This window comes from Ostrinia furnacalis, unplaced genomic scaffold (assembly GCF_004193835.3).
Source record: "Ostrinia furnacalis isolate ACB-3 unplaced genomic scaffold, ASM419383v2 OfSCF1632, whole genome shotgun sequence".
Lineage (NCBI taxonomy): Eukaryota > Metazoa > Arthropoda > Insecta > Lepidoptera > Crambidae > Ostrinia > Ostrinia furnacalis.
In genome coordinates this window covers 218,778-235,048 of record NW_021131871.1, presented here as the reverse complement: position 1 = coordinate 235,048, position 16,271 = coordinate 218,778, and the positions used below count along the sequence as shown (strand labels likewise).

Sequence of the window (16,271 nt, the reverse complement as noted above, 5' to 3'; positions counted from 1 at the left end):
AAAACAAATAAAGGCCGACAAAGATCCGTAAAATTAAAAAATATTAACTGTCATCTGCACATAGGTAACTCAAGCTTTGGAGCCGTTGGCATAATTTCACATTCATTTTAAATTAATGTTATTTGAAGATGTACCCACATTTTTTATGTTTCATGACAGATGTCCCTTCCCCCCGGNTATTTCTGAACTTTAGTTTAGTAAAAGATTCAGAATCTCAAATCGCTTATTTTAAAAATAAAACCATAATTAGAAAACGAATAGAGGTAACTTTGGGAATTTATTCTATCGAGTCAACTTCATCAAATCGTGTTTCCATCCGTTAATAGCCCTAGAAAATATCCTCAACTATGCCCAAAAAAAATCTTAGCCTTTTATTTTACTGTTTAGTACCTCAAAAATGAAAAATGAAAACCTCATTTTCGCCATTTTCTCTGTTACCCGGCCTTAAGCAAGCATCGTTTGTGAATACGGGTGTAAGCAAAGTTGTACAGTAGCCATGTGGTTCCGGCAGAGTAGAATAGGACCTCCCACTCGGTGGACTGACGACCTGGTGAAAGTCGCGGGAAGCACCTGGATGCGCACCGCAGGAACGGTTGGGTTGGGACGGTTCAGTATAGGTCATCTATATGCTCTATTACGTCCTAATATGTCAATGTCACCCATCCCGTGCCACTGTCACCTTGCCTCAGGCACTGACTCAGTCAAGCGCTAAAGTCCGGTCGCCGAGCAGAAGAATTTCGTACAATGACCCCAGCACACTCACTGCGGCCGCCCGTCGCACAGTCGCGACAGCAACGCGCGCGAGCGATAAGGATGGATAGCTTGGGGTCATTGTACGATATTCTATCTGCTCGGCGACCGGACTTTAGACCTATAATAAAGAATTAAAATTAAAATAATAGACTGCTTACCTCAGGCAGTCTCCTGCCGGGTACAGCGGGGAAGTCATGGTGCTCGTTATGGTACCCCACGTTGAATGTGATCCAGTTGAGGGGTCCGTAGTACGAATACGTCTCGAAACCCTTCTTAAACATGTAATGCTCGGATATGAAGTGACCTGGAAGGAAACATTTTATTTATCTTTTTCTCTTCTTTTATCTTTTCTTAAAGGTTATTAAAACCTTTGTTTGTCACCTGTCATCCGCTTTGCAATGGAGGGAAGTCTGACCTTAACTTCGAACTCCTCCTATGTTCTTCTGATTAATTTCGTTGCGGGTCCAAATGACAGTTTAACTTTCCCAGGACATACTTGACCTTCACTGGTCGGGTTATTGGCGGTCAAGCTGTAGATCCTGGCTACACAGGAGTTGCAGCGGTGGGAACGAGGAGGGAAAAGTCCAGTTTATTTATTTAACAAAGTTTCAACAATATTAAAGGATTTGTCACACTGGATCATGCCCGCATGGTCAAATCGCATCAATACAAAATGTACAGAGACCGACAATGTTTCTTACATGATGCGAGCTGCGTTCACTTTGACCTAACCGCATAACATAAAACGCACGCATAGACAACTCCTAAAGTCCTTTTTCTTCGTCAGGAAATGCATGAAATTGCACCCTCTACTGTCAAAGTATGTAATACTAGCTTCGCCCGCGGCTTCTCCCGCGTGAAATTCATTTTGTCACAGATCGTCATAAATTATAGTCTGGGTTATAAACAATATAGCCCTTCCCCCCGGACTGCCAAAGAGTGCACACGTATTTTTGGTTACCGCGTTAAAATGTAAAAATAAAATGATTTAATCAATGTCATAAATTATCACACGAAAATAGGAGTGCAGAAGTTCATAGGAGTCATCAATCGCCGACTACACACGCACACAACGGGAGCGGCGCTGTTTCACACCAACGCATTGATAACAAGTACGTACCATCTGTGAGAGAATCTTCTGTCTACTTGTACACTCCCGTCACGAACGAAAGCGGAAACGAGACAACACAAAATTTATCACCTCAGTCCAACAAGCTAGTAAGCGAGAAAACAAACACGGAGGGATCAACTTATACTGGACGGAAAACGATTTTGTACCAAAGCGTCGATTGCCACCATTTTAACCTGACCCCTCTTCTATTAAGTGTAGGCGCACGGCTCCACTTGCTTTCTGTTAGCCTGGTACTTTGAATGACTGATCTCGGACTGTCGCATAGTGATGTGACCTGTCTTAGTGCGGCTATACTCGAGTCTAAGAACAAAGTGAGTCTAAAAAGAACAAAACCTACAATATTTTTACTGAATAAAACCGACTACTGCAATTGAATAAAATGCCTAATATGCTTAGATCACCGCCCCGCGATACTTCACTCACAGCCTCAAACCCTGAACTTGTTTCCTGTAATATAACACAGAGAGAACACAAGCGGCGTCGGTTAAGTAAGGACGAAAGGGAAGCACAAGAACAGGAAATGGAAGTAAACCCTGTGGTCGCAATCCATGACCTCAAAACAATGATGGAAACTTTTATGAACAGTCAAAACTCAAGGTTGGAAAACATAGAAAAAAAACTTGCTCAAGTTACAACACAGAACGATACAATTCAGCGCACAAACACAGAAATAGAGAAATCAATTAATTTTGTTTCTACAAGAATTGATAGCTTACAGATTGAAGTTTCTAAGATAGAAAAAAATCGCAAAGCACTCGAAGCTCAAATAAACACAGTGGACACGAAGTGTGAGACTTTAGAAAAAAATATACGCAAAACTTGTATAGAAATTCGAAATGTCCCCAAAGTTAAAGGGGAGAAAAAGGAACAATTATTCAAATATATACAAGAGCTGACATCGAACATCAATATAGATCTTGATTTATGCAACTTACGTGATGTCCACCGCTTGCCTAGCAGGGCAGAGGCAACCTCCGCAACCTTAATAGCGGAGTTTGGAAGTACTTTGACAAAGAGTCACGTGCTAGACGCGGTGAAGCGCTACATTAAAGACAACCCCAAGGACCAACTCAACTCTAATCATATGGGAATAATGCATACGAAATCACCTATATATATCAGCGAATACTTATCGAACAAATCAAAGAAACTTTTCTACTTGGCAAGAGAGGTTGCTAAAACCCTGGGATATTCGTATTGTTGGACTTCTAACGATAATGTTTACCTGCGGCGCAAAGACNATACGTTCACGCGTTCTTGAGATAAAGGGTCTTGACAGACGGACGGACAGACGGACAACAAAGTGATCCTATAAGGGTTCCGTTTTTTCCTTTTGAGGTACGGAACCCTAAAAACGGTCTGAACACTAAAATTTGAATAGTATTTTATCAAGAATCGGTTCTAAGAGGGGTGATTATGCGCAGCTAACAAAACGAACAAAAACAATTGATTTCTTAATTAAACAATTGTTCCATTCCGCACGGACCTGCATTGTAACCGCAACTCCCAATCAAACCCAAAGCGAACAAACTAAAGACGTAACGCATAAATTAAAAGGAATTAAACAAACTTTCCAAAGAGGTGAGCTCTTTTGAGGAATTGTTCGTCCAACCTTACGAACCGCGACAAACTTCCTACAGGCCATATTGAATCATGACAAGACATAAACCCAAAGGGATACGGGGCAAAATCGCTAGCACGACGAATGGAAGATCGGAATTCGGCGAGTTCATGCTAATGTATAGTTCCCATCGGAAAGATTCGGGCTTCGACTGAATTGGATACCGAGTCATTAGAATATTTATTAGGCAGGGGAATTGAAGGTTTCTGGTTTGGTTTGTTAGCATCGGGGGCTCTTGTAAACAACACCAAGCTTACCTCTGGCTTGAGGGCTCATTTAATTAGTGTATTTATTGGGAGTTCCATTGGTAGTTGGGCAACTTTGCCCATTAAATCTGTTTAAGTGACCTTACCGGGAGTATATTCCGGTGATCTGGGGCAATAGGGTTCAATGCCGAGGTGTAAATGGAAGTTTAGAAAGTTACAAAATGAATAATAGCAGTCGGAAATTTTAACGATTGATATTCGATTGAAGGGGTAAAAAGGTTACAATTAATTTTTACGGCGATGATTTTATGGCCTATAGAAGGCTTTTGACTGAGTCGGTTTTTGTTACCTACTGGAAAAAATATTCACATTGAACAATTGGACATGAAAACGCGAAGAAAACACAATAACAAACATATTATTACAATTTATAACGTTTCAAGTTTGAAGTCCAAGCAAGAAACGCTTGTAACAAAGAAAGTGAATATTAAATAGAACAAACTCGAAAATACTTTGACAAAGGTATCCCTTTGAATGTTTATTTTGAAAATAGCAAAATGATAAATAACAAAAATAATACAGCCATTTACACCCGCGAACACGCCACAAACGCTCCAATACATTACGCTTGCTACAGTAACAAAGGAAATGCACCTCCATTTTGAGCACTAAAAACCTCCAAAATGGCCGACGACGATAAATTTGAAGACGCTGGCGTAGGCAAAATAGATGAGCAAAGCAAATTCTTCAAACAGCACATCAATTTTTTTTGCTATTTTTTATGCAATTACCCAAGTGGTTTTTAAATCGTTCGTTCTTTCGTTTCATCCAAATGAGGCCTTCCCCAAGATTTTCAAAATGGCCAGTCTTACGCTGTCTGCATCCAGATTCTTCCCGTGACCTTCACCTGCCCATGCTACGTCTTCTGGCCCAACGTCTCTTTTCTGTCCCAACGGCCATCTGCTCTACGAGCTATGTGCTTCGCCCACTACCACTTGATTTTAGCAATTCTGCGGGATTTTACCAACTCTCTACAATTAGTAGGTATGTTTAGGGTCATAAACACCGTCTTTGTCATGTCTTGACTTATTAATTCTGCAAACTACACAAAATTATTTGCCTTGTACCTAATAGTATTTCTCATCTGTTGCGACTATGGCTCCGAGTTCCCGAGTTATCCCCTTTGATGTAGCAGGAATATCTCGCGCGCCCGGGATTTCACAGAAAATTATCTCTTGATAGTTCGCAAGTGACTACCGTGCCGATAAGATGTTTTGGAGATGTACATGTCTATGTATAAACACAATTAATTACATAATAGCTACTGAAAGAACCTTCGAGTGACATTGAAAACTAAAATAAGTTAAGTATACATTTTTTGGACTTATTATTGTTTTAATCTTACGCTAAACCAAAATAAGCGATATAACTATTTCACAGTGTGTTTGGCCATACCTACAATTCTTAGTTAATACATTCTTAGTTTAATTTCAAAAAAATTCCTCCTAAAATTCGTAATTTTCCCTCATTGGTAGCGTCGGGGGATTTTTTCATCATTATTAAGAGTTTAGCTTAATGCCGATCCCTAAAGTTTGTCCCAAACGTGACCAAACACATTGTATATNTTGCACTGTTATGTTGGCAGGTTTGACTCTTACAGTACCTAGTGCAAGCGAAAACCGACACTAAGGTGACGAACCTTTTCATTCTGCGACTGTACATTATGAAAAAGATAAAACAATTTGAAAAGCTTAATTCCATAAAGAATTCTTAGAACACGACGATCTCATTTAATACAAAAAGCGATGCTTGACTGATGTTTTTAAACTCAATTAATTCGGAGACGTCTTTTTAACTGAATATTTCTTAGTAAGCTAGGTAACTAAGAGAGTACCTACGAATATCAAATAGTTCAAATAAACTTTCTATTCTAATACTGCATTCTAAGATGTGATTTGACAGATTAGACAAACTTATCATATTCGTAGGGCTCCAAATGGTCTGGCTGATATTAAAGCGCTATGTAAATCTTGGTTGATTTAGAACTGACTTACATTGTAGGTTACATAACTTGTTCGGAGTTCGGTCTGACGGAGTTGGAATTACTGGAACTGCTGATGCCTACGAGCAACAGTGACGCAGTTATAACCCTGAAGGATGCCAACTTCAACTTCTCGACGCTTTGTGCGGCCAAACATATGATGAGTAAGTTACTGATTAGAGAGAGTTTGTTTTTGTTTATTGATTGAATAAAGTAAGCATATTTCTATTTTAAGACGTAATCACGATTTTGAGATTCCACAGTCTAGTCTCATTATTCCAGTAAGCTTCTTAATTAGTTTGAGACTGAACTGAACTCAATTTCTTGCGAAATCGCAATTGTAGATAATTCTTCTTATACCACGTTTTGTGCCTGGCAATATACTCAATTTCAGATGAAATTCTAATTTATGCCTTAAAGGGGAAACCTTTAATCCTATTTGGTCCTAAGCATTTCAAATCAGTTCTCCACACAAACCAAACTTTGTAAAACCCGTGACCTGATTGTAACTGTTGTGTTTTATGAAAACTATTAATCAAAACCGACGAGTCCAACTACAACTGCCCGATAACTTTTCCTAGCTAAATGCAATTTAGCTGCCATACCGGATATGCCAATGTTTTTGTATTTCTCGTTGTGTGCGATGTTGGTTTTATTTATCGAAACGATTTCTAGACGAACTTTGTTTATTTCATGACACTTGTTTGTACGGAATGAAAATTTTAAAACCATTTTTTTGGCATCAATCAACACTCCAATAATGGAGTTTGCTTCGTACATTACATGCGCATTTTAAGCCTAGGCGCAGACCATCGATTTTTCGTCGGCCGATAGTTTAGTCGGGCAGTTGATCAGTATGATCATGTATGGAAGTGCGCACATTACACCGATTTGATTTGGCAGATTCTTCGTACAAATTAAAATCGGGCCCAACTATCGGCCAACTAAAAATCGGTGGTCTGCGCTTAGTTTAAAGGTATAACAATTGCAAAAAAATAAACGACTTTTGTCTTTTAGAGTCGCTGATATCGGAGAGCGTAGTATCAGGAAGATGTACGTGGCGGTGGGCCGCGGGGGGCGCGGGGGCACGAGCCAGGAGGCGCTATGTGCGAGTCCAAGCTGCGCTAAGGGACGCACACTCGGACTTAGCTGCTTTGCATTTTGCAAGCTTCCTACACGAGGCGGATGATACGGATACATCGGATGCTCAAGAACCAGGTAAGTTGGTTATTGTGAGGATGCAATAAAGCTCATTTTAGTACTCTTAGCTAGGAGGCGCTATGTGCGGGTCCAAGCTGCACTAAGGGACGCACATTCGGACTTAGCTGCTTTACACTTTGCGAGCTTCCTACACAACGCGGATGATACGGATACGTCGGATGCTCAAGAACCAGGTAAGTTGGTTATTGTGAGGATGCAATAAAGCTCATTTTAGTACTCTTAGCTAGGAGGCGCTATGTGCGGGTCCAAGCTGCACTAAGGGACGCACATTCGGACTTAGCTGCCTTACACTTTGCGAGCTTCCTACACGAGGCGGATGATACGGATACGTCGGATGCACAGGAACCAGGTAAGTTGTTCTTTATGAGGATGCATCAAAGTTCATTTTAGTACTCTTAGCTAGGAGGCGTGATAGGGGAATGCAAGCTGCATTCAGGGACGTACATTCGAAATTGGCCGCGTTGCACTTCGCAAGCTTCCTGCACGATGCTGATGAAACTGATACATTTGATTCACAAGAACCTAGATGAAGATGCAGTTAAGTTCTTTTTAGCACTCATAGCAAGGAGGCGCTATGTGCGAGTCCAAGCTGCACTAAGGGACGCACACTCGGACTTAGCCGCTTTGCAATTTGCGAGTTTCCTACACGACGCCGATGAAACTGATTACGTGATTATTCATGATACTGATGAGTATTAAGTTAGAATAGGCCTTTGTGCCAAAAATAATACAGATGTATAGAGCTCGGCGAATGACGTCAAGTTCCTGCTAAATCCATACACTATTATAACATTGGTTGAATGGTTCAGTAAGGTTATCGATGACATTACAATATAATATGGTAGGCATTTCTATTATCACTATGTCATTTTACAAAGATACATTGAAGATGTTGTCTGCAATATTGTCTTTTGTAAGGTACCATACTTATCAACCTGGAAAAGGCCTATAAGACCTATCGCCTTTCGCCGCGAAGCGTTTCGTTACGGCGTGGATGCAGTACAAAGTATCATACAAAGAATCTGACCGCCTCGAGTTGATAAGTGCTTCGTTCTTTATTCCCACCTATCGTTCTAGCTGCTGCAACTCCTGTGAAGCTCTCTTCGTCCAAAAAATCCAACCTAGACTAACTTAGTCCTGAATAATCCGGTTTAGATGGTCTTAAAACCATATTTTGTTCACCCAGGATGCGTAGATGACGATGATGCCCTCCTCGATTCGACGCCTTTCCATTCCGGCAGTAGAACAGCCGCTGCCTTCACACAGAGGCACGTGGAAGAGTCATGGCTACATTTACTGCTAGCTGGAGACTTCACGAAGCTGAAAGACTTGACTGTCTGCAACTTTGACTTCTTACTGGCTGCTGTAAGTATTGACTTTACACTTTCACACTGTTATAAAAATTTTCTGGCATTAAGTCATCTCTCGTTTAAAGTTTTATGTAACTTAAAAAAACCCGAATTGCCTAAGATGGAAATCCCACCTTTAAAAATCGACTTTACACTGCAGGTATACAACTTATGTGGGTTAGTTGTATCTGGGTTCATTGTATCTTTTTACTTTATATTGAATTTTATCTAGGGAGAATATCGAAATTTTATAGGTACCTAATCGTGACTTATCTGCTTTATTCAAAAGGAATAAATTCTTAAGTTGAAGGAACAGAAGTTTTGCCGTCGAAGTTGCAATCTCGGATTCCACTTAAAATAAAATTGCAATGTAACTGCTCTTACTATCATAAAAATCGTTTATTTACATTGAACTAGATTTAAAGTGCTAAAACTTTTGAATGCACTGCTCACTTTGATTTTAAAATGAATATNGTTTACCTGCGGCGCAAAGACGGTGACCCATACATCTTGGTGAAGAACGAAGGACAGCTCTCCGATTTGAAGAACCAGAAATGACTAGACTTAGGATATTTATTGTTTTTTATTAATAATAGTTTTAAAAAAAATATTTTCTAATATAAGGTACGCAATTGTTTTGAACAAATCTTATCACTTTTACACACACACTTACACACACACAAGCAACACATCCAAAGCTCTCACTATTATTTTATTATCTCAATCATTTAGCAATCATAACGAGCATCAATATATCAATCCCATTAAAAAAATATTAAAATATCAGAATAAATATTATTATAGTAACATTATATGCAATTATAAATCAATAACCACGGTAATAGAGTACTATAGAACATTATGTAGACCTATCGATCACAATATAAATAATAATAAAAAACTGTCGCAATCAATTATGGTCCACCCACTGATTATTATATTTAAAAGGCGCTAATTTAAATGAGTTACTTGTCAATTTGGACAATATCAAACCAGCTGAATTCAAAATTTGTGAACCTGAAGAAATGCGGACCGTAATAGAACAAACAAATAATTATACCAATATATTATGCCAAAACATACGCAGCATTAAACGTAATTACGATGGACTTACTGTCCTTTTAAATAGGATAAATATAAACTTCGACTTAATTATACTAACCGAATGTTGGCTCTCTTGTTCTGGTAACATCCCTCCACTTGAATCATACTCGACACACGTTACTAAGCAAACATTTAATCAGAATGATGGAGTTCTAATCTACGTAAAAGACAACTTATCATGCAAAATAGAAGAACCATCATTCTCTGAAGCTAACTGCCTAACTATTAAGCTTGGATTGCACACTGTGGTGATAGGCATTTATCGCCCCCACTGCTTTAAGCATGACTCAACTAAATTCCTATATTCCCTAAACAAACTTTTAAACGAAGTAAAATCGTACAAAAATATAATAATCACAGGTGATATAAATATTGATATTTCCCCAAATGGTATAAATCAACAAGGAGAGCAATACTTACATTTGTTAGCATCGCATGAACTACTCCCTACTTTCACAACACCAACTAGATCAAATTCTTGTATAGACCATTTGTTTCTCAAAACAAAACAGCCTGCGATGTCATTTATTGTCCAGACTTGCCTTACCGACCACGAAGCTGTAGCCCTTAGCCTTCAATTAAAACAAACTAAATCTAAATCTTATAAGACTATAACTAAAATTGATCATATTGGCCTTAAACAGTCCCTATCGGAAGCTGACTTAAGTCATATTTATGAAATCGAAAATGTTGAGGATGCCGCAAACTTTCTGGTGGGGACTCTTTCAGATTTATTGAAAAAAAACACAAAAACACACCGAGTAGCACATAGAAGGGTAGTGGTAAAGCCTTGGATAACTCCGGGTATTCTTAAATGTATGAGAAATCGGGATAAAATGCACAAACAACTAAAACTAACACCAAACGACGAAATTTTAAAGTTGACATACCGTAGGTATAGAAATTACTGTAATGATTTATTGAAAAAAATTAAAAAGCAGTATCAAACAGACGAACTCAAAAAGGCTGGAGGTAACAATAAAAAAATCTGGGAATTAGTAAAAAAGGCAACAAATCTACAAAAAAGTAAAGTTGAAGCTAATGACCTACTGTCGCAATGTCCAACACCACAAGCATCCGTTGACTACGTGAATGATTTTTTTGTTGGCATTGGTGCTAAACTAGCTGATAAAATCTTAAAAAATAACTATAGCTCACCAGTAATAAGCACAAAGGCCAAAAATTCATTTGTTTTATTGGAAACGGACTATGAGGAAGTTGAAAAAACCATTCTCTCACTGAAATCAAATAGTGCTATTGGCTGGGATGGTATATCGGCAGATATACTCAAGACACACAGAGATATTCTTGTTCCTCCGATCACCTACTTGTGCAATGCCTGTTTTTTGTCTGGCACTTTTCCTAACGCTTTCAAGAAAAGTATTCTCCGTCCGATTTTTAAAGGTGGCGAAAAGGACAATGTCTCAAACTATCGTCCAATCTCTATCCTTACATCCTTATCTAAGATTATAGAACGTATGATCAATAAGAGGCTTACCAACTATCTTGAGTCGAACGGACTTCTATCAGATAGACAATATGGTTTTCGTGCAGGAAAATCCACTGATGAAGCCGTTCACGAGCTCACTGATTGTATTGTTCGGGGTTTGGACGGTGGGAGAAAGTGTCTTGCTATATTTTTAGATTTAGCTAAGGCATTCGACACAGTCTCGGTTCCACTTCTGATAGAAAAGCTGGAAAGTATGGGTATCAGAAATATTCAATTAAATCTGTTTAAAAGCTACCTCACTGGAAGAAAACAGTGTGTTCGTATTGGAGACTTCACCAGTGACGAGGAAACAGTGAGTTTTGGCATCCCTCAAGGGAGTATATTGGGCCCTACCTTGTTTCTAATTTACATAAACGACTTGTGTTCGATGAAGTTAACTAATGGTAACATCCTATCTTTTGCGGACGACACATCACTGATTTTCAAGGGTGATACTTGGAGGGATACTTTTATTGCAGCGCAATCGGGTCTAAATGAAGTTCTTAAATGGCTAAAAGGCAATTTACTGACAATTAATACAGACAAAACTAAATATATAACATTCGGCATCCGCAAAGCGGCTCTTCCAGTGGATAAAAATCTGGCTCTTACAGCACATACTTGTATTGACACCTCTACATGTAACTGTAATAATCTTAAAAGTGCTACGAATATCAAATACTTAGGTGTTATCATTGACCAACATCTTAATTTTCGCTGCCACCTGGAACAGCTTTCTTCGAAAGCATACAAACTCACATATGTTTTTAAAATACTCCGCCACTTCGCCGATTTTGAGATAATTCGTTCAGTATATTATGCTCTATGTCAATCAGTGTTTGTTTATTGTATCTCTAGCTGGGGTGGCGCAGCCAAAACGGACCTAAAATCCCTAGAAGTTGCCCAAAGAGCCATTCTTAAAGTAGCGACCTTCAAACACTACCTTCATCCAACAAATGACCTATATAGGGAGTGGAGTGTACTCTCAATCCGACAGCTATTCATACTCCAAATAATATTAAAACAACACTCAAAAACATCTTATGACCCCAGGACACAACTAATTAGACGTAAAGATATTGTATGTACTCTTAAAGGGTTTAGAACAACTTTTGCCAAAAAATTCTTTTGCTTTTTGGGACCATATCTATATAACAAAATTAATCGTTTACTTAATATATATCCACTAACAAAAGTAGAATGCAAGAAACTTCTAACCGAATGGTTAATATCTAAAAATTACGAAGAAAGTGAGGCTTTTATTAAAACAATACAATAACTAACACATAACACACACCCACACACACACACACGCACGCACTCACACACACACACACACACACACACACACACACACACGCACGCACATACACACACACACTTACACAAAAGATTAGAAAGAAAGATTGCTTTTAAAGTTAAAGTTTAAATTTTTGAAATAGTACTTCTTATCACTTATCATTTATTTTGCCTATTTGTGTAAATCACATGTTATCATTCCATTTTTTATTTATTTTATTTTTAGTTTGTTTCTAATATAAAATACTTACCTTAAATAGATTAACACAACCACGCAGTATCGATTAGCCGGTGGTGGAGGCCTGGTGTGCTGTAGCACAGGGTATCCTAGTACGGACACCAGTCTCTACGAAATACTTATTTTTGTTCCTTGTTGTTATAATTACCCGTTACAAATTGTGACTTTATGTATTTTGTAAAGAGAGAAATAAATAAAGTTATTATTATTATTATTATTATTATTATTAGATACCTCTACCAAAAAGGCCGTATCCGCCGTCTGTTTATTCGTGTTACAAATCCTAATCATACTGTACTTGGACTTAATTTATTTAGTTTTTTAGTCATGTTTTTAATCGTACAATCATAATAAAGATTAATGACCGGCGGACTACACAACTTTGCATAAGATTAGTGAGTAAGGATTTTCAATTGAATGATAAACAATATTTTGCAAACGGAACGGCCTGTCATACCAGGGATATTTATTGGCCATCAATAAATGCTTTACTCTGTTCTGGGCAATAAATCAACCACAGGACTGCGGTTGGAATGTTTGCCAAAGTGATTTGCTCAAACGTTTGTTTCGGCAATTAAGGGTTAACGTTAAATATTTACAGCAAAGCGAGGGAGAGTCGAATGAGGAAAATACACCCGTGAGCGTGTCAGCGGCCGTAGCCGCGCAACAGGCCGCCGCGGTGGTCGCACAGCAAGCCGCGGCCGCGCACGCAGCCGCCGCCGCCGTCAGCGCTGCCGTCGCCGCCGGCGCCAACGCCGCCGCCGCCGCCACGCCGGACAAAACACTCGTCCCTGTCTCACAAGCCTCACAACCGAAGCGATTGCACGTCTCCAACATCCCCTTCCGATTTAGAGACCCCGATCTCAGAAACATGTTTGGGGTACGTAGACACTTAGTTTTTTTATTCAAGCACGGCATGATTGATCGATGTTGTTATTAGACGATGTGGCGGCCGCAAATTTAATTTGACGTTTTATATTTCAGCAATATGGCACGATACTTGATGTAGAAATAATCTTCAATGAAAGAGGCTCAAAGGTAAGCATTTTATAGGCCCATAAATAAAGTGGCTCCCTGAAATCCATTCCATGGGTGGATTTCATTGTGGCTACTTTTTATTATCACTTTATATACTGTATTATTGAAAAATCAGCAAAGCAATAAACTATAAAGATTTTTTCTCAATGTAACGTACAACGAAATGTACCTTTTTCGTTTACATGAATTATTTATGAAGAACCCTTTTATGATTATTGCTTAGTTGACAATTTCGAAATACTTACAGAGTGTAAAGAACAGCTTGGCAAAACCTTGAAAAGTGAACCCAGATCATTGTCCCGAACTTAATACCAAGTCTTTCCCGGAAATGAAAACAAACATTTTGTATTCAGGTTTTTCTTTCCTTAATGTAATAACATCTCTTTTGTGCCCGTTTCAGTGCTCAAAATAGACTTTTTTAAGGATTTTGGGATGTATTTTCGCTGAACATACACTTTGTAAATGAAGTATTAAATGAAATATCGTAGTATAAAAAATATGGGATGAAATTCCAGTGGTTTACGCATAGTCTGGATTTGCTATTTTAGTTTTTACCAACCTGTCCCTTACACTCTACATATTGTTGCAATTACAGGAATAATTAATTACTAAATTTTCATAGACTGTGAAACATTTTATCGTAAAATATAGTGCATTTGGAAATGTTTACTTAGTAAATAATTTACAAATTTGAAGCCAACTGCTGGTGACATAGAACTACACAATAATGACCCTCACTCCCTCCTACAAGTGCGAGTAAGACGCATTGTTGTTGTCTCTACGTTACTCATCAGTCCTAAAGAATGCGTACATTATGGAAATAATTGTCATTAAATATTCCTGTGATTATTTATAAGTTTGATATTCATAGCTATTGCTTTAATTTAAATATTTCAACGTAATACAATTCAAACTTTTATTTTAAGATCAATACGAGAATTTGCCAATTTTAAAGAATATTTTTATACACTGCAGTAGCTAAGAAATCTAACTAACACTAGTAATTAGTATTTCTGCCCAAACTAAAATAACAATAAGTAAATGACCCTATACAATGAAATTTTCTCTTCTCTTTCAATTCATGTGATTTGTTAATTAATAGCTTAACAGATCTAAAGGCAAATGGGCTTAGTATTAAAATAATAATTTAATTTATTAATCATGTTTTAAACAAGACTATTTTCATAGCGTATTCTTGGTTTTAATGTTTGGTGCAGTATCTCTAATTGCATTGTATATTATCATTGAATAATAAATAATTAAAAGTCTATTATTCTGATTTTACAAATCTGATCTATGATTTCTCTAAAAATGACTGTGACATACTTTTATATCAATTTACTTTTATGTTATTGACTCTGTAATCTGTCTTGCTTAAAAATACAATTTAAAAAGTAAGTCACAGGAGCAGCTGTTAATCTGAACATAATTTTAATAATGATACTCAAAAAACAACTCACTGTAAATGACAATTTCCCATAAATTTGTGAAAATTTTACGAAACCATTTTATAATTGATTGGATTGAACGCTTTTTCGTGTTACTGCTTTCCTTGTGTCCGTTTGGTGACCGCCCCTGAAGTAGTCCATGCTCGCTCATGTCAACAAGTATTTTTACTCTTTTGGAATAATAGCTCCGAATTATTTTTTCTTCAATGCCTCACATTGGGATATGCAGTATTAGAGAATGATGCATCGTCACTATAACAGCTGATTTCCTAAGTCATATTTTTTCAGGACAGCTCTATTATTCATGACTAATAATATTGTTGTAATTTGTAATCGTCCAAACTACTCAACGAACAAATATTCTGGTCCATAATGTAACTGGGAGACCTGTAGAGTCTTCTCTCAAGAATAGATCAAGCCTGTGATTGATCTCAGTATTGAATCGATCAGACGCTTAGTCTATGCTTGAATCGATGTTCGAACATCATTTAAGAATACGACCCTAAAACTAATTTACAATTGGTTATATTCCGTGATCATAATGTGCAAGTTTTCAAAATTATATGTTTTCTCTCTTGTTCAATGTGCTTGTAGTTTGGATGACGAATCATTCTGAAGTTCCTACTTAATCCAATTTAGTTAGACTCTCTTATACATTAATATCCTGTCCATTATAACTTACTTAAAAACCGGTTTGTAAGTCATACGCTTCCTAACAAGGGAACATGATTTTCATTAGTTTTGAGCATGTACATTCCGCTGACCTAAACAATGTGTTAATAAGTTTAAAAATTGTAAATTATATCTAGAAGTAACTGGTGCATCATTTAGTTTGGCTTATTTCAAATGTCACTCGTGTCTTCTTCGTCTATCGGTTAGAATTTGATGTTTTTCATTAATAATGAGAGCCTGGAGGGCTCGGGCCGCGGCCGCGCCGACCCGCGCGTCGAGGCTGCAGAGGCTCGCAGTACCCTCCACCTCATTATTAATTTACCTCTCTTGACCTCTCTTTCTCTCTGCCCAGATCATTGTTTACCTAATAATTACTTGCACTCAGAATGGTAATAATAGAGCTGTCATTGCTTTTATAAGTGTAAGCGTTTCGTACAATCAGCGACTTGTTTGCCACTTTCACAACTCGTCTCTTCCACTATGATGTGTGCTGTGCTAGCTGCTTTTTGTATCTATGGGTTATCACCATGTATTGACAGTAGTTAATTTGTCTTAGCACGACCTATTGATACAAGTGATTTAATGAAATTATTATCATGTGTTTTGATTTGTATGCAGTTTTACGTCTTTTAATTATTAAATACTGACTTTTGTTTATTT

At 37.8% G+C, this 16,271-nt stretch overlaps 1 protein-coding gene across 5 annotated transcripts in view; it reads left to right on the top strand.

Moving 5' to 3' along the window:
* Positions 1–16,271, top strand: part of Rbfox1 (RNA-binding Fox protein 1) — a 64,188-nt gene that overhangs the window by 35,946 nt on the left and 11,971 nt on the right. For all 5 annotated transcript variants that reach the window (XM_028304991.1, XM_028304989.1, XM_028304987.1 and 2 more), the window contains 2 exons: positions 13,055–13,333; positions 13,438–13,491. In XM_028304991.1, coding sequence (XP_028160792.1) covers positions 13,055–13,333; positions 13,438–13,491 — 333 coding nt within the window. The remainder of the gene's footprint in view (positions 1–13,054; positions 13,334–13,437; positions 13,492–16,271) is intronic.